This window comes from Citrus sinensis, chromosome 9 (assembly GCF_022201045.2).
Source record: "Citrus sinensis cultivar Valencia sweet orange chromosome 9, DVS_A1.0, whole genome shotgun sequence".
NCBI lineage: Eukaryota > Viridiplantae > Streptophyta > Magnoliopsida > Sapindales > Rutaceae > Citrus > Citrus sinensis.
Window position 1 is genome coordinate 9883575 of NC_068564.1, and position 22175 is coordinate 9905749.

At 35.7% G+C, this 22175-nt stretch overlaps 1 protein-coding gene and 1 pseudogene across 1 annotated transcript; one reads left to right on the top strand and one right to left on the bottom strand.

Annotated features, from left to right (window-relative positions):
- Positions 1 to 4951: 4951 nt before the first annotated feature.
- Positions 4952 to 15630, bottom strand: LOC102610136 (uncharacterized). The gene is made up of 11 exons (XM_052433447.1): positions 12777 to 15630; positions 12402 to 12641; positions 11589 to 11718; positions 10765 to 10917; positions 10382 to 10602; positions 10215 to 10284; positions 8078 to 8284; positions 7187 to 7419; positions 6684 to 6762; positions 6442 to 6582; positions 4952 to 5727 (listed from the first exon to the last, which is right to left on the bottom strand). Exons 1-11 carry the CDS (start codon positions 15356 to 15358, stop codon positions 5557 to 5559), a joined length of 4227 nt encoding a protein of 1408 aa, XP_052289407.1. The 5' UTR covers positions 15359 to 15630; the 3' UTR covers positions 4952 to 5556.
- Positions 15631 to 19107: 3477 nt separating this feature from the next.
- LOC102611833 (uncharacterized) lies at positions 19108 to 21778 on the top strand (annotated as a pseudogene).
- Positions 21779 to 22175: the final 397 nt, after the last annotated feature.

Sequence of the window (22175 nt, forward strand, 5' to 3'; positions counted from 1 at the left end):
TAAAGGCTGGCTCAAATTGATCCCAAAGAGCTTTAAACATCCTGAATTTTGACTTAATGTTACCTTTGACATGGTAAAAACAAACACCATGAGCAACAGTGCACAATGTTTTCAAAACGGCTCTTTTGATGGCAGTGCATCGATCAGAGATAATTACTAACTCTGGCCTATCGTCAATCACTCTGTGTAACTTCGTCATAAACCATTCCCAAGCATCATTATTTTATGAATCTATGACCCCAATAGCTAATAGATACAGTTGATTGTTATCATCTAGACATGTTGCTACGAATATACTTCCACAATATAGCCCATTTAGATAAGTGTCATCTACAGCGATCACAGGCCTGAAGTATTGCATGAAACCCTTGATGGAATATCCAAGCACTACAAAGTAGTTAACAAATTATCATTTCCACCCCACTCGAGGTGTGTGACTATACCCTCATTTGCTTTGGTCAAAATGTGAGAGTATTTAGGAAATAAGTTGTATGACCCTGCAGGGTTCCTTCATACTATTTTAAGACCAACTTCTTTAGCCCGATATGTTTGCTGATATGTTAACTGGACACCATATTCTTGCTGCATGTCTGCTCTAATGTCATTCAAAGTATATATTCGTTTATCCTGGATAAATTTATTCGCGATAAGGTGACCAACAATCCGACTCCTTACTTGATGGAGACTACCAGAAAATACTCCATTAGAGCACATGTGTACATTGTTAACTCTTCTCACTACCCAAAGAACATTCTGCTCATTCGAACCTTTCGTTGCGCGAATATGTCATTTACATGATTCCGAAGAACAGTGGGCCTCAAAGCGTGTCGTTGTAAACCGTGCAATCTTTAAATCAAATTTATGTCGTAAGGCCATTTTGCGCAGTTCTAGTATTAACTCATTCTTCTCAGCAAACAACTTACCAACACCAATATCAGTAAAATTACAACTTTTAACTAAGTCTGGAGTAACCAAGTTTGAAAACAAAACTGGAGTAAAACTCACGAAAGGATCAACTGTTATCCTCATCCTCGAACGGGCCATAAGAGGAATAGGTTGGTTGTCTCTACTATTAATAGGAATGTCATACTAATGCTCATTCTCATCATTGATAGGAATATCAGAATGACCAATGCTCCTATCATCAACTTCATTATTGAAGTTCATGCCTTGCATACTATTGAAAGGTTCCAAACAATCATTATGAGCTTCTGTGTTGTTAGTGTCATCAACATGACCATCATCAGTGCGGAAATCATTGTTACGGAATGGAGAGTAATGCTGCCCTAATGATGTCCCTAATGGAAACACCTTTTTTTCAACATTTGCTAATGTAATGTTGTTCTCATCAATAGTGTCATTATTTTCATAGGGTGGAGAGTAACGTTACTACAATAATATTTGTTGTGGTAACACCTCTTCTTCAATATCGGGGACAGAGTCGTTTGCTCTAAACGAAATTTCAGTTTCTACGAGTGGTTCGGGATATTGGGCCGGAACTCGAGTAGATGTGGTGATAAATATAGGGATGCATCCATAATTGATCACATCAAAAGCCATGTGCAACACAACCTTAACCATTTCATCATGAAATATGTCCATAAGTAGTAAACATGCACGATACATTATGTTACTAGGCCTCAAAGTTGTCTTCATTGTCATACTATTATTTGTTAGTATTTATTTGTAAAACTTTACACACTCTTGCCAAAAATTGATCAAATGTACAATCTTTTCTAGCTAAAAAGGTTGTATTCTTGGCATTCACGTACTCCATACGACCATCTGCTAACGTCTCCCATCAACCATGGTGATATAATTGAAGTACAACTAAATCCATTAAACCTAAAATTTATTGAAAAAAAAAAAAGAAATAAGATTACACGCTACAAAATATGGTAAAGTAAATATGCACCACATTTATATGGATGAAATGGAGTATACGATTTTGGATTTGATTTGTCTCGTCACAAGCTTGAAAATGATATATTATATATCCAAAACGGACACTTGTATCCCAAGTTATGACTTTTAGAAAATATCTAAAATTTAGTGAGACATGCAGTGGGACAAGAGCTTGTCTCACATAAACACTGTGGATTTATGTGTGACAGGCACTTGTCCTACTATCTGTCGCACATAATTTAGTGAGACAAACATGTTGAACAAGTGGGACAAGTGCTTGTTTCACCAAATTATGTGCAACAAGCAGTGGGACAGGTGTCTGTCGCACATAAACCCATTGTTTTTATGTGCAGTAGGTTTATGTGGGACAGGCACCTGTCCCACTGCCTGTCTCACTTGTTCAGGGCTTCATTTTTTGACTGACTTTTTAGTGTTTTCAATTATTTATTTTGATTTCTCAACTCAAACTAAGTACTTTAACAAATCACATTGTTTTATGAATAAAAAATAATAACATATACAATAAAGCCCACTTTAATTTTGAATTTAGTTGATAAAATCAATAGATTAAAAGTTTATATTGTGTAAGAGCATACACTAACCTTAAGAAACTCTCCAATTGATGATTATATCTTCAATTATGCAAAGCTTGTTTGATGGAATTTGTTGGTTTATTGAGAGTGATGAAGCTTGTTGAGAGTGATGAAGGTTTGTTAAGTTGTTGAGGGTTGAGAGCATTTACTTGTGTTGGAATTTCTCAAGTGGCATACTTTTGTAAATTGTTGAAAGTGGTGATGGTAATTTAGTCCAAAAATAAGGTGTTTGACTAGTTATGATAAAAAAATTAGGTGGGTTAAATTAAAAAATTACAAAAATTTTAAGGCTATTTTTATAAATTTCTCTATATAATTGCCCCAACATAACATACGCCGCCTTATCGCAACACTACTTGATTAGCAAGTAACTGAGAGAGTTTCCAAATCCTACATTTTTTAGTTTACAAATTCTTCTCTCATTCATCAACCAAATCCTAGCCACCAAAAATCTTCTTAAACTCATCTGATTAAATCTCGATTTCTGATTTCGTCGATCGCTTTTTGATTCCCAGAACACCAACACAATGCCTCCTCACGTTGGATTAAAATTTTATCCAACAGAACAGGAACTATTGGAGTTCTATCTCTTTTACAAAATTATGCAAAACCCTAATCTCTATCAACCCGGCTATAAATTATGCAAAACCCTAATCCCTCATATGCCGAACTTAATTTGAGATTTGTACGGAGGAGATTAATTAATGGCGGGTCAAACACTCTACTTCTTCACCCAGTTAAAAAAGGTGTCTCCTAAGGGTTTGAGGTTCAACAGAAAGATTGGCTTTAGTGCTTGGCAAGGTGAGGATAGAGCCAAGCCTGTTCTCGCTGTTGGCTCTAAAGATCAAATTCTAGGGTTCAAGAAAAGGTTTAGGTACGAAAGTTGTAAAAACCTGGAACAAAGTAGGAGGTGGATTATGCATGAATTTACCATTAATCCAGCCTTGTTGGGTGATCAATACTCGCATAGAGCACTCGATTTTGTTCTCTGCCGCATCATAAAGAATGAATCGAAAAACCACTCGGAGAAAGCCAATTTGGGAGGAAAGAGATCTTCTGGTTCCAAGAGAAAGCTGAAAGAAGTAGTGACCTCCAGCAGCCACTTTAATCATGATGATGAATGCTTTTAGAGCAAGCGCTTAAAGGCTGAAAAAAAATCAGTTTTGATAGGACAAAGCCACTTACCATGCTCGAGTAACAGTCTGAACACAGTAGAGCACTATGGGGAGATCATAAATTCAGTGCTTGAATATTCAACTCTCTTTGACGTTGAAGGATATACGGCTAGTACGGATCAGATTTTACAGAGTGAGAGGACTGAGGGTCATAGTGATGAGGCAGCCCTGAACAAGCAGCAAGAGGCTGTTGAAGAAGAGGCACTTTTGGCTCAACAAGACGATCCAATTGAGTTGTCATGCCTTGATAACATCTTGGAAATTGTGGAATCCGAAGTGGAGATTGATTCGTTACCTGACAAACTTGTTTTTGATGTGCAAGAGTTTTTGTCTGAACTCGATCAAATTGATGAACCTAGGGATGAATATGGTGGAAAACTGCAAGCTGTGGCATGGGAAAAGGAGATGGGGCCGCTGCCTGTAGAGTTTCTATTGAGGGTCAATCAAGTGCTTAATCGAGTAATGTAATGCAAGTAATGCACTAGAGAGGAGTGGAAAATTCTGATTTCACTTTTGCTCTCTCTGCTTTGTCATCTGATTTTGTGAAAGCAATACTTGGATTGCTTGTCTATGTTATGTAAACAGCTTGTTTCTTTTTCAATTGTAATATAATCACGTCATATTCCATTTTTCAAATGAAGTTAATTCTCTGAAGAGCTATTTCTATATATGTTCTTTACAAGAGTTGTTTAATAAAGTGATATTCCTTGTGTTGTTATGCTTTTTACATAAATCTAAATTGATTAACTTGAATAGTAGGGAAAGATGAAAGTAAGTACCACTATGATTGTAGCATGATTTGAAAACTAACCAGGAATGTAGAAATTTTTGGTTGTATGGGTTGGAAATTGTTCAATTCATCAGTTGGCCATGATTTGTTTCTCGTTAAAACAAGTAGCTTTTGAAATTTATTTGTGAAATTTGTTTGATTCTATTTGCTTGGCTCTACTTCGCCTTTTCTATTTTACTGAGTGATGTAAAATAACATTCGCATACAAGGGATTATGATTTTGATTTTTAGAGTACCAAAGGCCAATCATTGAGATGTAGTTACAATTTCCCAATTACCAAACCAAACAGAGAACAGAGCCTAATTGTATATGTTAATATGTTTTCATTAGCAGTCACTTTACACCCTAAAAATTATCATTGAGATAATCTTCGACTCCAGTTGTATGGATCACCAGTATCACATGGTCAGGCAACATATTGACCTACTTAAATGCAAAGTAATCTACCCAAACCGTGCGAATAAGATTATGATCATTCCGACACATATAATTGAAAGTGGCATTCATCATTTTATTAACCATCATGTAATCCCAAATAAGTGATGGGGCCAAAAGAAAAATAAACCCCCAGTTGATTACAATATTGTAACATTAATTTTCCTTAATGCGATCGTCTATAGTACTTGTAAATACTAACCAAAGGAACAATTGTGTGTATAAACTGTGTTTCTTCGCGTGCGTTGAATATATGGCAAAATCCAAGTCTTTCTTCTATATTGAGAACCAGCTGATGGGCAGAGATGCACTGAGAAAGGCAAATCTCTCTCAGCATTTGATTTACTCGATAAATATTTGCCGAGCAACATCCACTTCAAACCAAAGCTCTCGTGCCAAATCTCTTCATTTCATCTATGTATGTCGAGCAAATTTCCCATACAAAACGTATGCAATATCTGCATCTGCAGAGAGGGAGCCCAATGGCAGTCACTTCCATTGTACGGCTGTCAATTATTGGACCTTAACAGAGGTCGGCAGTCACTTCTGTTTATCCATCAGAGAACTTATGCCACTTAAAAGCTGACCTAACTCCTCGATTCAGACAATGTCAACAATGTGACTCCACATAGAACTAGTTACTACTTTTCTTGTTTCTTACCATCGAGAATATGAATTTCCATATGTCTTCCAGTTATCCTGCCGACTTTGTCTTCTGGAACTCCTATCCGCATAACCGTATGCATCTGATGATCTTCCATAATGGCTATTTCGTGGACTTTCCTTTGTTGCCTTTCTTATTTCCTGTTCCTGATCATACTCTGATCGCTGTAAGGAGAAGAAAGGGTCATCAAAGTAGTAAGGGAGAAGCTATAGTCAAATTAAAAATGAACTACCAAGAATGCAAAAATGATAACCCTTTCAAGGCATCTTGTTGACTTGCTCAATATCAACAAAGTTATATTGCGGTGAAGTTCTGACATTTTTAGCTTGCAAATGTAGGCAGACTATTTTTCAAAATAGGCAGTGAGGCATGTGATGTACTCACCCTATCACTATTAAGTCTCAAACAGGTGACTGTGAGTTAAATTTAGGTATTAGAACAAGTTCAATCCTTCAGATTTGAAGAATTTCCCAGGTTGAAGTTAAAGTCATCCATATTTCCAGTTTCAATTAATTATGTATTGTGAAAAAGTTATCCTGTGCAGAACTATGATAAAAGCTTTGTATGTCTTGTCCAGATCCATGAATAGATTAGTCCAATTTTCATTCCCACATGCTGCTACATAAACTCTCATGGAGGCTAAAGCAACTGGATATAATGTTTTGACGAAATGCTTACCTATTGAACAATTAATATGTTAAAGGCTCAGAAACAGAAAAAGAACAAAAATCTACATTAAGAAATTTTAAGACTAACAACTAAAAGTGAAATGCAGATAACAAGGTGGAGGTCGATGACATACATGATTAGTGTTTAATACCCACAATATATCATCACACATCAAAAGCTCTCATGTTGTAATCAAAGGGAAAGCAAACCTTAGTGGGGTCTGAAAGTACTGCATATGCCTCTCCAATCATTTTAAAAAGCCTGTCAGCATCCTTGTGAACCTCATGAGCAATTTCTTTCCAAAGTCGTCCTTCATCTCCATTCTCAGTCCTTACCAGGAACTGTCCAGCCTGTATCAAGCAGCAGACAAGCAGTCATCAGAAACAAGTTAAAAACAGTATGATCGTACATTATAAATAAGTTAAAAAGGGCAGGTACGAAGATGTGGAACCTTGTCTGGGTGATGTTTGAGTGCTGCCTTTCGGTATGCCTTTTTTATATCAGCTGCTGTATCAGAAGCTTTAACTCCCCTGGTATCACAATAAGAAATGGTAAACAACTTAAAGGTCCGTTTAGTTTAAAAATTCACCTAAGAACCTTGCATAAGCTCTTCTTATTCATAATTGCAACTTAAACAAGAGTAAAATAACTTTTGAGATTTATTTTGCTTCTGACAAGGAAAAGCATCCGAATAACACAAAACATGTCAAGACAACTGATTTTGAGCTGTTGGAAAAATAGAAAAAAAGAAGCATCCCCAAAGAAAACAATTTTGCACATCAAGATCATGACTTCTAAAGCATAGAAGGACTAATTCATTAATAACATAATTATTATTTCTTTTATTCACAGGACATTGCCGATCCACTTTGAGTCAGTAATTCTGATAGAACATGTTTGATAAAGGTTATACAGAAAATATAAGTTCAAAAGAATCCAACGGAATAGACTTACAAGATTAGGTAGAAATCCAGCAGCTCTCCCTTCTTCGCATCTTCTTCCATTGAAGACATATGTCGACAAGCTTGCCTTAAGTCTCTGCTGTTAATGGTCCTACCTGGTGATCTTGACTGTTTGGCCTTTTCAGCAGATTGATTTTCAAGAATTGATACAAGCCTCTGAAGGTCATTAGTTGCTTGTGTGTAGTCTCTGATCATCTCATGTAAGGCAGCTCTTCTAGAAACAGCCTGAAAGGGGATGAATAGTCAGACACTGAGATAAAATAGTATGAAGATAAAGGCTAATGCAAGCACAAAACTAAGCAGCAAGGACAGTCAAAATGTATATTGACAAGAAAATAGTGGACATTAATTTGGACAAGAAAGTAATCAAAATTAAGTCTCAAATGAAATTGAAAAGGTTGATAGCTGCCTGGTAATTCTCAAATCAATAGAAACTGACACTTTCATGTCTCATCACATTTTGAGCAAACAAACCTAGTGGATTTGCCTTTTAAAGAAAAGGGGAAAAAATGGAAATATTCAAAATTCTATTGATCAAATACATGTACGGGTAATTAGTCAGGCAACAGTAACTTGTATTTAGATTGTTTCCAGAATTGAGAAACACTCATTTACCACATCCAAGATTTAACTAATAGACTACTTCAAGAAACTTCTTCTGCTAAACAACTGGCAGCTTCACTTCAGTGGGTAGGTTTAACAATTTGAAAAAAGTACACATCACATGATCCAACAGCATAATTTGAAAGACAGACAAAGACACACACACACACACACACACACAGAGGAAAATGGAAAACATCATCTGACAAATCATCCTCATAGAATCCAAGTGAGCTACTGTGCCACCAAGAAGCACCAAAGATAAATTATAGAGGCAAACCTTAGTGTAATTTTCATCGAGGGCCATTGCTAGACTACAATCTGCGATAGCATCAGCTATTTGGCCCAAAGCTTGAAGTGCAGCAGCACGGTTGCAGAAACAGATAGCTGCAAAAGGGCGAGATTCGATATTGGTTGATAAAGCAACAGTGTAATGCTCCACTGCTTCTGTATACCTTCCTGATTTAAATGCTTCATTCCCAGCACTCTGAAATTCAAAAGTGTAGTAAAATAAATTATCAGAAAAATTAATATTCATACCATTTAACTCTCAACCCCATTCAAAAATTAAAGGACAGACAAAATAAAGCACTGAATCCAGAAAAAAGGACAGGTTTCACTTGATTTTATGCGACAGGATTTGAATTCACGATACAGAAGATTTCGCGAAAATGAAACCATGCGGCAAACTTCTGGATTTTCTGATTCCCAACCTAATTAATTCTATCAATTCTGTGCAATCTTCTACAACGTGCACATGCACTTAAGTTCGTCCAAAAATCACACATAACCATTCATATGCCGTACATTTGAGCCACAAATAATACTTAGTTTGTGAAAAACAATAACCCAGAAAAGCTTGCCCTACAAGCTTAAGAGATTACAAATACTGAATCTAATTAGTGTAGATGACAAGACGCTGAAGCAAAAACTGGAGGTAAGAAACAAGGAAAATCCAAGGCATTGTCTAAACTAAATATAGGTTTGATTGGAGTCACAAATAGCTGTTTCTATTTAATATTGATCACATTATCAGGCTTTATCAAATTAATATCCAGGTGGATTTTTTTTTTTTTATAACTTAGTTGTATTTTGCTAAATTTTAGGTTTGCTGTGGCTTAGGATACAGGCTACTACTTTTGGCTTAGATATTATATTGATTTTCCACAAGAAATCTCCATATGATTTTCTCATCGATAAAGTTTTGAATTTTCTTTCTTAGTTTCTTATTAAGGAAACAAAATTCTCACAGCATTCGGAAAACTCAAATTAAGTTAAGCTCTCTATCATTGATGAAATTTTAGTTTTGGTTAAGTTTTACACATCCTTTTACAGCCAACCTGATTTCTTGTACCAGAACCGAGTTTTCATATTGCTGTCAAGTGTTTCTAGCAGCAACATCTGGGTTATCTTTTCTCTCCAAAATCACTATTTTTATATATAAATGACTTGCCTTGTAAATTCCAAAAACTTACAATTTCAAAGAAAAGGCCAGAGGAGATGAGAAGAAACTTAAAAATAAAACTACAAGCAACAAAGGATATTGTAAACAAAACTACATAAAACAGCACACATCTCTTCAAAGTTCTTTTTTCCATAATATAAATCCTACTTCTTAAGCATCAACGACTGCTATTGCTTTGAAGGATTACCGCTTCTTAAGCATCAACGACTACTATTGCTTTGAAGGATTACCGCTTCTTAAGCATCAACGACTACTATTGATTTGAAGGATTACCTTTCCCTTCAACTCTCTAGAAATAAATGAACAGCTGTTTATCTATTATGCTAAGTGTTTACTTAGTATAGTATTGACACCAGATTGACTATGTGGTCTTCTGTTCAATTCACTCCATCATACAAATAGAATTTGAATACGTTGTAGTTGTGGTAGTGTATGACCATGTGTCTTGCACATGAAAGAGTGCCTTAGAGCCTAAACTTTTGGAGAAATGGTGGCTTAACAAATACAAATGAAGACAACAAATAAACAAATCAAGGCAACAATAGGTAAGCCCGACCAGATCCCAAAGTCCTGTTAATATACAAAGCTAACTATCAAGGCTCCGAAAATGCCATCGGTCCTCTGCAAGAACCATTCTGCATTGGATTCTGTCTAGCTATTAATTTTCAAAGGATTGATAAATTTGTTTCTGTGATGATCCATGAAAAGTAAAACACATTGTGTTTCTCCCACATTCCTCCCAGTTACATACACCACCAAGTTTTGCACTCATGATTTTCCAAAAATGGAGATGCCCTATTTCTTTATCTATTTCATAACACAAATCAGGCTAATAGAGATTAAGCGCATCCAATTTATTAAGTACATCCAAATAAGGACCGCAGAGGCATTCTAATGACTATTTTCTCAAAAATACAGGCAAAGAAATAACTTAAGAGCAATAAATAGGTACCTTGTGATGTAGAAGTGCACGAATAGTGCCAGCTAATGACATTGATGATTCCAATATCTCACTTCCATACCTATATAGTTGAAATAATGATAACAAAGAAATTCCCTAATGCAATTGGACATAGAAAATTCAAGAATTATTTATGCATGATAAAAGTTCTGCATTACCTGTCACTAATGGATCCAACTTGCTCTAGCTTCTGAAGTAAATCCAGTGCCACCTCAAGCTTTCCTATGCAGAAGTAGGACTTGGATATGAGGCGCCACCTCCACAGCCTTGCAAGAGAGTAAGTTACACTTCCATTATCAGTGAGCACTGCAGCAAAATTCTTCTCCGCTACAGGAAGAGTCTGTTCACACAGTTGAATAGCTTCCTCATATTTCCGCAACTGCAGATGCCAACTACCATGTTAGGATCAAACTTAATGACGTACAAATAAAATAATTCACACAAATAACAATCTACACCCATACAATAAATCAGAAAATTCAATATTTCTTCAAAAGGGAATTAGATAAATCAGCAGGGTTACATGTTAAAGAAAACAAACCATGTACAGAGCATCTGCTTTCATTTCAAGTAACTTTTCTGAGCATGAACTAATAGACAAGGCCTCATTAATTCTTTCTAAAGCACTAGATGCTGCTTCTGATGTTTTCTGCTCCAATAGTTTTCCGGAACAATTAATATACTCAGTCACTTTCTGCAAGGAAAACCACACAATTAGTCATCAACAAAGTTACATCAATCTCTAAAGGTGCAATAGAGAAAGAGAGAGGCAAAAAAGAAAGGACAACAAGTTTAGAGACAGAAAAGTATAGGATAATTCCATTCATGAGGATCTGTACCATAGTAATAACTGGATCAGCTCACTAAAGCAGAAATACAGTTAGTAATTTCAAAGAGAAACATATGCTAACTAGAACTTCACATAATCAATTATAATAAAAAACATGGCTTTCAAGATTAAATTTGAGGGCATTGAGCTTGGTGTGCATAAATATACATGTGTTCTTCAATGAACTTCATTTCCTTGTCTATCACATTCAATTTGGTTTCATTCTCTTCTTATACTATCTTTTGGGGTGCTTTTGATTGAAGGAAAGCTACAGGTAGAGACTGAGAGAATAGAGAAGCTCTTTCTCTTGCATGCTTCCCATGCTTCTCAAACTTTCAGTGAATCATATAATAATCCAAAAGAACCAACTCATAAAATTGACACTAAAAGAGAAGCAGTATCTTGTATTCCATTGGTAAGAAAATCTTTATACTTTGTTCCTTTCTTATTCCATTTCTCTGTTGCCTCTTGGCTTAACAATTCACATAAATTCCTTGTACAGATATCAAACCCACAGCCAATGAACAGATGCTCACCTGAGCCTTTTGTAGGCCATCAGCAGCTTCGATTGTAATTCTGCGATCCAAACACACAGCAGCCACTGAATTCAAGAGCTTGTGGTAATAGTGCTGTGCATTTTCAATTTCCCCAAGCACAAGATGGCAACTGGAAAGAAAAGATAAACATGTTTAGGAATGCAAAACAGCGATGCATGCACCAATTAGCATTATATAATTAACATGCAAAGACCACAGGAAGCCTCAATGCAAGGGGCACTAAACCTCTCTCCTTCAGATGACATTCCTGCTATTGAAATTTATCCCTCTAGATTTCAATTACCTTGCCCATTCAGCACATAATATTAAACCATGTCAATCTAAAATTGTCAGGAGTAATATTCTAGGATTGCTAACAAAATCCACTATGAGCACAAAAATACGATTTCCTGATTGAACAGCTGCAAACGAATATCAGTACTGAATTTAAACAAATGATTGCATATGCAGTTAAATATCTCAGTTAAAGAAGATTGAACATTGAAGCATAGCATAATTTTAAAGTACAACTAGCTTGATACATTCAACATTTTAGATAATCATTGACCAACTCGAAAGATCAATATTCTAAAAAGTATTCTCCTGGTAAAAGAGAGAATCACCGAATCTAGGATTACCCACACTATGCAATAAGTATGTTAACGAAATCTCAGATCTCACACGCTATAGAATCAAGTATGGAATTAACACCAAGTGGCTGTGTTTGGTTGTTCGGCAATTAACCAAATTATTGACAAATCAGAACAAAAGTGTAATTGTACACATTTATCACAGTACAAACAAACGCCTTACTTTGCAGCTCTCATGTAAACTTTGAGAAAGTTGGGGTCCACTGTGGCAGCCATCATGCAGTCCTCTAAAGCTTCCCTCATCCTCCCAAGAGAGATCCTTGTAGCTGCACGATTGCTATAGCAAAGAACAAGAGGTTTGATGCAGCATCCTGCAGTCTCACTCAAAGGGACAGAGTTGATCCCCTGTGTGTAAAAGTCCTCAGCTTCAGTCAAATTATTGTTTTTATAAGCTTGATTTCCCCTAATACAGACAAAAGATTAGAACATTAGATACGTAATTGATGTTATAGGAGGCAACATGGAATTAAGAAATTAATGTCATAATATATAATGACTCAAGCAACCTTAGATAATAACCAAATCAGTTATCGGATACCTGAGTCGCCACATCTCGCAGGTTTCCTGGAAAGCAGCAGTGGGCGAGACAGTTCTCTGCTTGACCTCTTCAGCTGCTTCGAACTTATTCTGCACTTTGTCTTCATATTTATTTTCTTCTTCACCATTGACTGTTTTGCAAAGCGAAGAACTGGCTTGATGTGAAAAGCTCACCTTATCATTCGGACTTGGAGAGATCACAAAAGAATTATTACCAACTTTCTTCTTACTTTTCTTTCGGAGTTTACATTTTCTCAAAGTTAGACCCCCATCAGCAGATGATAAAGAAGAAAAGGTAAAATATTTGCAACCATCTACTTCTGAAGCAAAACAATATTTTCCACTTTCATGACTATCAGTGTTCATGCCATCTGCATGCTCTGCAGAAGCAACAGCATTGCCACTGCCCCTCTGCAACTGCTCTTGCTTGAAACTGGGGCAAGCAGTTTCAGATCTAAAAACAAACTCTTTCCAAGGACTCTCCTTATTTGATTCTGTAAACTTTTGATTAGCTACCTCATCATCACCTTTTTGAGCAGTGGCAAAGCTTTTATCGTCCAGGTCAGTAGTAACAGCAGCGTGAGAAGTGGAGGGTGCAAGACCATTGTCTGGATACAAGGGCTCTTTTGATGTCACACATTTTTCCTGTGAAGGTTGATCATTCACTGTAGTTTCCATATAGGGAGAAAAATCCATGGGTGAGTAACAATCGGGGGTACTTGGGCTTTCCTGTGAACTGCTTTGCCTTGGCATATGAACCTGCTTCTGCCCTTGCTTAAGAGAAGGTTGCTTCGACTTTCCCCCCGTTTTCTTTGATCTTTTGTCCTTTATTGATTTACTCTTTACACTAAATTCCAGTTTCTTGTTCGGTTCAGTATACAGACTTGCTTTAAAACAAGACGGATCCCAGTTGGGTATTACAAATTCTGTAAAGCTCATCCCTAATTCATGTTGAGTATTTGTAGGACTACTCTCATCCTTCTGAGCTCCCACCATAGAAGGCATCTCAGAAACATTATCATTTTGCTGGGATTCAAAACTGTCTGATGACAATGAAGCCCTTCCAGTAGCCACATTATTCTGCGTCTCAGAATTTACTTTGGAACTCTTAGGAAGTCCTGCCTGACTCATAAATGACTGATAATTCTGATCACTATTACAATTGCCAAAATTATCTCTAGCCATTTGGTCAACAGCTGCAGTGTGACCTAATATGTGCTCATCAGCACGACCTGAACTTCCATCAGAAGAACTAGAAGGCTTTATACCACCACTAAACACAAAAATAGTGTCAGCATTAGAGCATGAATTCTTATTTGATTCATTTTTCGTTTCAGTGCTATCATCATTCTCATCCTCATTAATGTTCAGTTTCTGCATCTCCCCAGGGAGTTTAAATTCTGGATCTGTAGTAGAAGCACTGCCCAGAACATTACTACTACAGCTTTCAGATGCAATGTTGCTTTTCTTATTGACATCAAAATCAAGATTACCATTTTCAGCCTTTCCAATGTTATCGGCATTTCCAAAACTTTTGCTGTCCAACTTCACATCATTTGAACAATTCAATATACCACAATCATCAGAACAGGAACTTTTCTTCTTGCCACCGCCAAATACAAAAATACCCTCACCATAACCCTCACAGCAGCTGAAACCTCCATTACCATCAAATCCAGCTTCACTAGCTTTCACTTTCTGGGACTCCATCTTACTTTCTACTTCCTTTTTCCCCTGATTGTCAGAAACTTTTTTTCCATTATTTTCAATAAAATCACTCCCTTGTGGAGTCAAGTTCGAGGCTGAGATATTACACCAATTAGCACCAAACACAAAACCCAAACCAGAATCACTAACATTCCCATTACAATTACTCTTTTTGCAATTTGAACTTGACCCCAAATCATTATGAGTAACACCAAACTGTTGGTTGGAAGCAGACTTTTTCAGAGTCTCAACGACTTCTTTCTTCGAATTTAAATTCAAACATGAATCATCTCCTAAGCCCGACTTTGCTGTACATTCACCACTAGTGCTTCTCTTTTCAAAGTTCAAGTCTGCTCCAACACTACTACTAAAATTAGCACCAAATACAAAACCCCCATTCTCATTATTCACAAAACAATATTCATTCGATACCCTGGCTTCATCACTCACCCCATTATTAGACAATGACGAATCAAAACTACAACTATTACTATTTATTGGACCCGCATCCTCACCTGTTGATTGAAACGGGTTAAAACCCAGCCCGGCCTCTGTCTCAGTGGCACTAGCCCTCGACCTCCGTATCTGCTTCTTCGCTTTCATGATCCTCGGCCTCCTAACCGACCCGACTCTCGACCCGTTACTAGAAACGAAGCGGTTTCCATCACCGACATGGAATTCTTTCGCGTCATGCAAACCCGGAGAAGAGTTAGTGTTAATAGCATTGTGCGATTGATTCTGCGTCTGCAAACGACCATTTGTACAAGAAAATGGATTAAAAATATTAGGGTTAGCCGATGAAGATGAAGAGGGTTTAACAGTGAATGGAGATTGGAAATCCGCCTCCACCGCCGCCGCCGCCGCCGCCGGCGACATTTCTGGCGAAATTGGGATGCGTATGGGCTAGGGTTTTGCTAAAATAAATTCAAAACTCTTTGTTCTTTCCTTGTGTATGTAATTTCAACGGTAAACAAAATGTCACCAAGTTTTTGTTAACTGTCTGAGGCTCTGGCCTTTTGCCTTGCTTTGAAGTAACAGAAGAAGAAGAAAGTGTAGACTCGAGAATCAATCAATGAGGTGGGGTGGCATCACTTGTAGCGCTGGAAGTTAAATTCGTGGGCGGCGTAGTTGTACCTGTACGGCTGGCTGTACCTGGTTATTTTTTCTACGTGTACGCAATTTTTTTTTTTAATATTACTATGAATTTGAAAAAAATACTTTTTAAATACATCAAAATATTTTATTTCAAATAAGGATATTTTCATTGAGACCCCCTTAAGTATGGCTGAATGTGAAAATAATATTAAAAGTTAAAAATGTAGACAATAACAATGTTGGCGGTCTTTTTATATATGTATAATTACCATCTACTAATTTTACAACTAAAGATTTATTAGAACAATTTAAATTAAGTCTACTTTTAGTACAGTCCAAATTTTTATTCCAATAAATTCTTAAGAAGTTGTTTAATACGACGACCGCAATTAAATTTTTCTATGATTGGCATTCAAATTTCTGACATAAGATAAAATTCAAGACTTGTACGAATGAATTTAATTAATAGAGGTCAAGCATAGTGTTTCTTAAGAGGGTATCCATAAAAAATCTTTTTTTTAATTGTAATTTTAGGTTAATCAAATAATTTTGACAGTTTCATTAGGTATCTACCGCAATTATCTGGTTATTTTGTTGGAGGGTTTACATAGCAATATTGCGCTGAGAATTAGGGTTCACTAAGAAATTATCTAGTAACTGTGTCAGGCTTTTTATTTAAATATACCCCATTTGCCCCTAAATATCAATTTTATACCTTATTACATACAAATATCTCATGAAGGTAGAAAAAGTCAAAAATATCCTTAAAAAACTATTTATCTACATCTTCTTCCTCTCACTATTTATTTCTCACGATTTCCTCTTCTCACCATTTTCTTCCTCTCTCATCATTTCATCTCTTACCTCCAATACAATGTTTTTTGATAAATATAAACTATTCAAAAGGTGCATTATCTAGTAATGGATAATGTGTGTTTGAAATGTAAACATTTTGTATGCTTAGAGTTTGATTTGATTTCATTACAAGTATATTTACTAATGATTTATGAGTTTAATTATACATTATTCATCTTTATGCTTACACATCCATACACACTATTCCATAAAGTGTAGGGATTTAAGGCATTAATTTAAGTTATGAGTGATTGAAACATCATTTCAAGAAGAAGTCGAGTACAAAGTCAAGTATTTAGTCAAGCAAAAAGTGAAGTAAGTGAGTTGAGTAAGTCGAGTATCTAGTCAAGCGAGAAATCAAGTAAGGAAGTGAAGTAAGTTGAGTTAGTTATGATTTAAGTTGAGTATTAAGTCGAGAAATATATCGAGTAAGAGTAAGCCTAGTAGTAAAGTATCATTGACTCTTTACCCGACTTAATTAAAGGGAATTTTTTTTTCAATTTAAGTCGAGTGTTCTCGATTAATTACCAGACTTTCACGAAAAGTCGAGAATTTTTGCAGATTGAATACTTAGATAAGGTTAAATTAAGGTTGAGTATTCTCGACTTTTTACCTGACTTAATTAAAAGAGATTTTTTTACTTCAATTTAAGTTGAATATTCTCCACTAGTTACTAGACTTTCATGAAAAGTTTGAGAATTTTTGCTAAATTAATACTTGGGCAAGGTTAATTTAAGGTCGAGTATTCTCGACTCTTTACTCAACTTATGTAAAAAGTTGAGAATTCTCTAAATATTTTTTTTAGAAGCTCTAAATAATTTTTTATTTCAATTGAAGTTGAGTATTCTTGATTTTTTACCTGACTAACATGGAAAAGTAGAGAATTTATACTGAATTACTAATTGTGCATGGTTCGGTTGAAGTTGAGTATTCTCGACTATTTATCCGACTTCGAGGATATGAGTTCAGTTCTATAAATATTTAATTGAGATTATTTTTGTACTTTCTCTAGTTTTTTAAATTATATATGTGTAAAATTCAACAATATTATAATTTAAGGCATATATTGGGTATTTTGGAGAAAATGAGGTATATCCACGCAATTCTCCCAATTGTGTCGGTTCATACTCTGTAGCTAAAAGAATACGCAAACAAATCGGAATAAGTTTTTTATTTAAATATACCCTATTTGTTTCTAAATATCAAATCTATACCTTATTACATACATATGTCTCATGAAAATGAGAAAAGTCAAAAATACCCTTAAAAAAACTATGAATCTATACCATTTCTTCTTCTCATGGTTTCTTTCTCTTACCATTCTTTTCTCATAGTTTTCTCTTCTCACCATTTTTCTTTCTAACGGTTTCATTCTCTCTCACCATTTCATTTCTTATCTCCAATACCAAGGTTTTTGATAAAAATAAATCGTTCAAAAGGTGCATTGTCAAGTGATAGATAAGTTATGTTTGAAATGCAACATTTGTGTATGCTTAGGGTTTGATTTGATTTCATTACAAGTATAATTGCTAATGATTTATGAGTTTTAATAGTACACTATTCATTTTTGTGGTTGCACACACACTATTGCATAAAATGTAGGGATTTAAGACTCAATTTAAGTTATAAGTGTGAAAAATTAGTCCAGGAAGAAGTTGAATATGAAGTCAGGTAAGTCAAAAATTTAGTCGAGTAAAAAATAAAGGAGATGAGTTAGTCAAGTATTTGGTGTAGTTGGAAGTCAAGTAAGTATATTAAACGAGTCGATTAATAAGTGGAGTAGGTTTTAAAATAAATTGAGTAAAAGTCGAGTAAATTTTTTTAACAAGTCGAGTAAGAGATATGTAATTTTTAAAGAGATCAAGTACAAAGTCCGGTAAGTCTAGTATTTTGTCGAGTAAGAAGTGAAAGAGATGAGTAAGTCGAGTATTAATAATTTTTAAAATAAATTGAGTAAAAGTCGAGTAACAGTCATGTTATTTTTTAAAGAAGTCAAGTTCGAAATCGGGTAAGTAGAGCATTCAGTCGAGTAAGAAGTTAAGTAAGCGAGTTGAGTAAGTCGAATATCTAGTCGAGTAAGTAAATTGAATAAGTCGAATATTAAGTCAAAAAAAAAGATGAGTAATTTTTTAAACAAGTCGAATAAACGTCAAATAAGTTTTTGAACACATCGAGTAAGAGTTAAGTAATAATGTTGAGTAATAAGTCATTTGATCAAGTTAAGTAAGTATATTGAATGACCAAGTATTAAGTAAAGTAATATTTAAAACAAATCAAGTAAAAGTCGAGCAAGTTTTTTGAACAAGTCGAGTAACAATTATGTTATTTTTTTAGAGGCTGAGTACGAAGTTGAGTAAGTCGAATATTCAATCGAGTAAGAAGTGAAGTAAGGGAGTTGAGTAAATCAAGCATCTAGTTGAGTAGAAAGTGGAGTAAATATATTGAATGAGTCGAGTATCAAGTTGAATAATTTTTTAAATAAGTTGAGTAAATATTAAAATTATTTTTTAATTTCTTTTGAGAGTTTGACTATGTTGGAATTGCTGTAAGGTAGAGCACTTCTTCATAACCACACAATCAAAATTATAATAAATTTTTTAATATTTATCATTTTATGTGTATGGTTAAGATTTGTACTCCACTGTAAATTTGCCCCAACATAGCCATATCATTTTTTTAATTTTACTCGACTTTGTGATTGAGGAATCAGTTAAGTTTTGTTATAATTTTATTAAGATTATGTTTGTACTTTCCCTATATTTTGGGTATTTGGGGGAATATGGGTATATCCCACGCAATTCCCTCAATCGGAATCTTGCCAGGGTTTTGGGGCAAAATGTCGACGGGGAGACCCAAGGACGGGGAGTTAAAACTGGCTGCAGTGGCCGATAAGTCGAAGCAGGGGGCGTCGTCTACGGCGCTTGTGGAGTATACGCCGCCAGTTTCTAAGGAGGAGGAGGAGGAGGACCTGGATATCAAGCTCCGTCGCATCATGGAACACGAGCCTGTTCGCGTTAACAACACGTCGGGAAGTTCCGCTGGTTCCGGCTCCGGTGACTTTCACCAGGTAACTGTTTATTAGCCTCTTTTTTTTTTTAATCCCTTTTTTATGCATTTGTGTTTAAGCTTGGCGAAGTCATATTAAAATTCACTTTTTTTGTTTTTTGTTTTACTTTACTGAATTGATTGGGATTGTTTTATTTTGGATATGGTATAAGAACTTCAGTCTGGTGGCATGGTGATGGACTGATGGTTAGCCAAATTATAATGCGATAGCGAGTCCATGTTATCGGTTGTTATTGACAAGTTTCCATTATTGTGAATGCACCATTAAAGAAAATAGACTGAAAACTCCTGGTACAACTTTAGGCTCTGGTGAATTGTTGTTGACGCTACAGACATTGCTGGCAACTCTATGCCGGCCTGACTATAGGTTTGCAAACATGTTCTTGATGTGTATGTATTTGTTAGTGACTGGGTGGTATCTACATTTAAAACTGTTTTCAGAAGGAATTGATTAGGCTGAAAGTAAAGACTGAGGACTAAGGGGTATGCGGGGATAAGTCAGTTCCTGCTCGCATGAATTTATTGTGGACTGATTGCAGACAATTCACGGAATTTTTGTTGCTGACATTATTTAGACTAGCAGTGCTAACTTAACGTTGGTGGCCATTGATGGCTTCTACATTTGAATGTTAGGCTGCTTAGTGATTAGGCAATTATACATACAACAAAGTGCCGATAAAAAGTGTAGGTGTGTGATTTGTCCATGGTCTATGTTTTTAGAGTTAATATCATGAAGAGCTTTAGTGTAGTTTGGGGAAAAGGTCACAGTTTTTTGGGAAGTTCAAGCTTTCAGATATGTTTGCTACTTATTCTTCGAAGTGGAATTTGTTATAGGGTGCTTATATTGTGGAGAGGAATTCACCTGTCTTTAAAGAGTTAAATGTCTGCAGCTTGAGGGAGACGTAGATTCTTTTCCAAAGTAAAGATTGTACACTAGGTGTTACACATTTCCCTCGTATCACTTGGCACTGGCCATATGATGCAGCTGTTGTTCTGTCATTGATTAGTTTGGTTCTTCTCTGCTGAGGAGCTGTTCTAATAATCATTTTCTTCTGGATAGCTTGTAAATTCTGATGCCTGTGAGAAAGGTCACAACCTTTCTATTTTACTAGTTGCTGAAGCACTCACAGTAATTGCACTTGATTTCTTTCTATTTGCATTCGACTGCTCTTCTTAATGTTAGGTGTATAATGGTGAAACTAAATTCTCCATTTATGCTTTCCTACACATGTGAATGATGTCATTTTGTTTAAACTAGAGGACTTGCTTTTACACACACACACACACACACACATGCATATTGGTACATGGTTTCTAGCTTCTATGTCTGTTTGCTACAGTATCGGCGGATGAGACAGAAGGAGCAAGACCGGTTTTCTAGGATGGATGATGACTACCAGAAACGAAAAGAATTGCAGAGTTTAGTATGAAAAGGGAGGAAAGAATGAAAGCAGCAGAGGAACGAACAGCAAAGAAGCGGTTGAAACGCCAAAAGAAAAAGCCAAACAGAATGCCGGTGGAGAAGAGCATCGGAAAGAAGAGGCCTTAAGTAATGATGATAGTGGGGATTCCGATAATGGTGATGAAGCAGCAAAATGAGAATCAAGTTTTGCCATGAGCATAACAATGGCAGCATGCCCCTTTACAGCTATAGAACAGAGAGTTTCATGCTTTTGGGAAACCATATCCTTAATCATGCTTTCTAAATACGAGAGTTGAGGATCTTTATCTCCACTTTGCACACCTTTGGGTATTCTGATTACACTATAACAAAATGGTGGCAGTTGGGAGTCCTTAACTCAACTACATTTGTTTTCCTCTTAGCTGTTAGTTAATGAATTGCATACTCAACCTAATTTATTGACATCAACTTCCCAGGTGAAGAATTACTTGGAAGATTGATTATGAAGAACTTGTTGTGGATGATGTTACAATACTTACTGGAATACTCAGACAAACGGCAGCTTTCAGATGATATTTTTGGCAATACTACAAGATTATTTTCAATCGCCTAGTGTGGCCATCACATGGAATTGAAGTTTTGATAGTTGAAGGAAGCATAGTTCAAAGTTAATTTTATGTTTCATTTCATGTTCATTTTTCCATGATTTGGTAGAACACAAGTTTCACTTTTATGGACTTACTTTAGTCAAATTTGGCGTACTCTTTTGTCTGCCGTTTGGTCCTTGGTTGCAATGTTCTCAGAGCTATCCCAAAGGTGTAATAACACGTGAAACATCTTCTAGTCTTCTTTTATACTCACAATTCACATTCTTTTTATTCCTTCTTATTAACAGAGAAATGTTTTTGTTTTCCCTTAAATATGATAATATAATAAATTGATGTTACAATATTTTTGCAATTTCAATATTAGGATCCAAATCCAACATGGGTTAAGTATAACAATCTAAATGAGAATATCATAAGCTCACAGACGCAGTGAGTTCTGTATAAGGGTTTTTATCATTTGGTATCGGCTATTCAAAACGGCACCGGGTCCAGTGTGGATACTTGGGAAAAAAGGAATAATTTGTAATGATGTTGCTTGAAAAAAAGGTGCTTTGGAAAACCTAATTTTGCACAAATAATTTGATTTTCCCAAATATTTTGAAGGAAAATTTTTTACCTTACTGAGAAGCAGTGGATTGACAAATTTTTCACACATGGTAAAGGAACT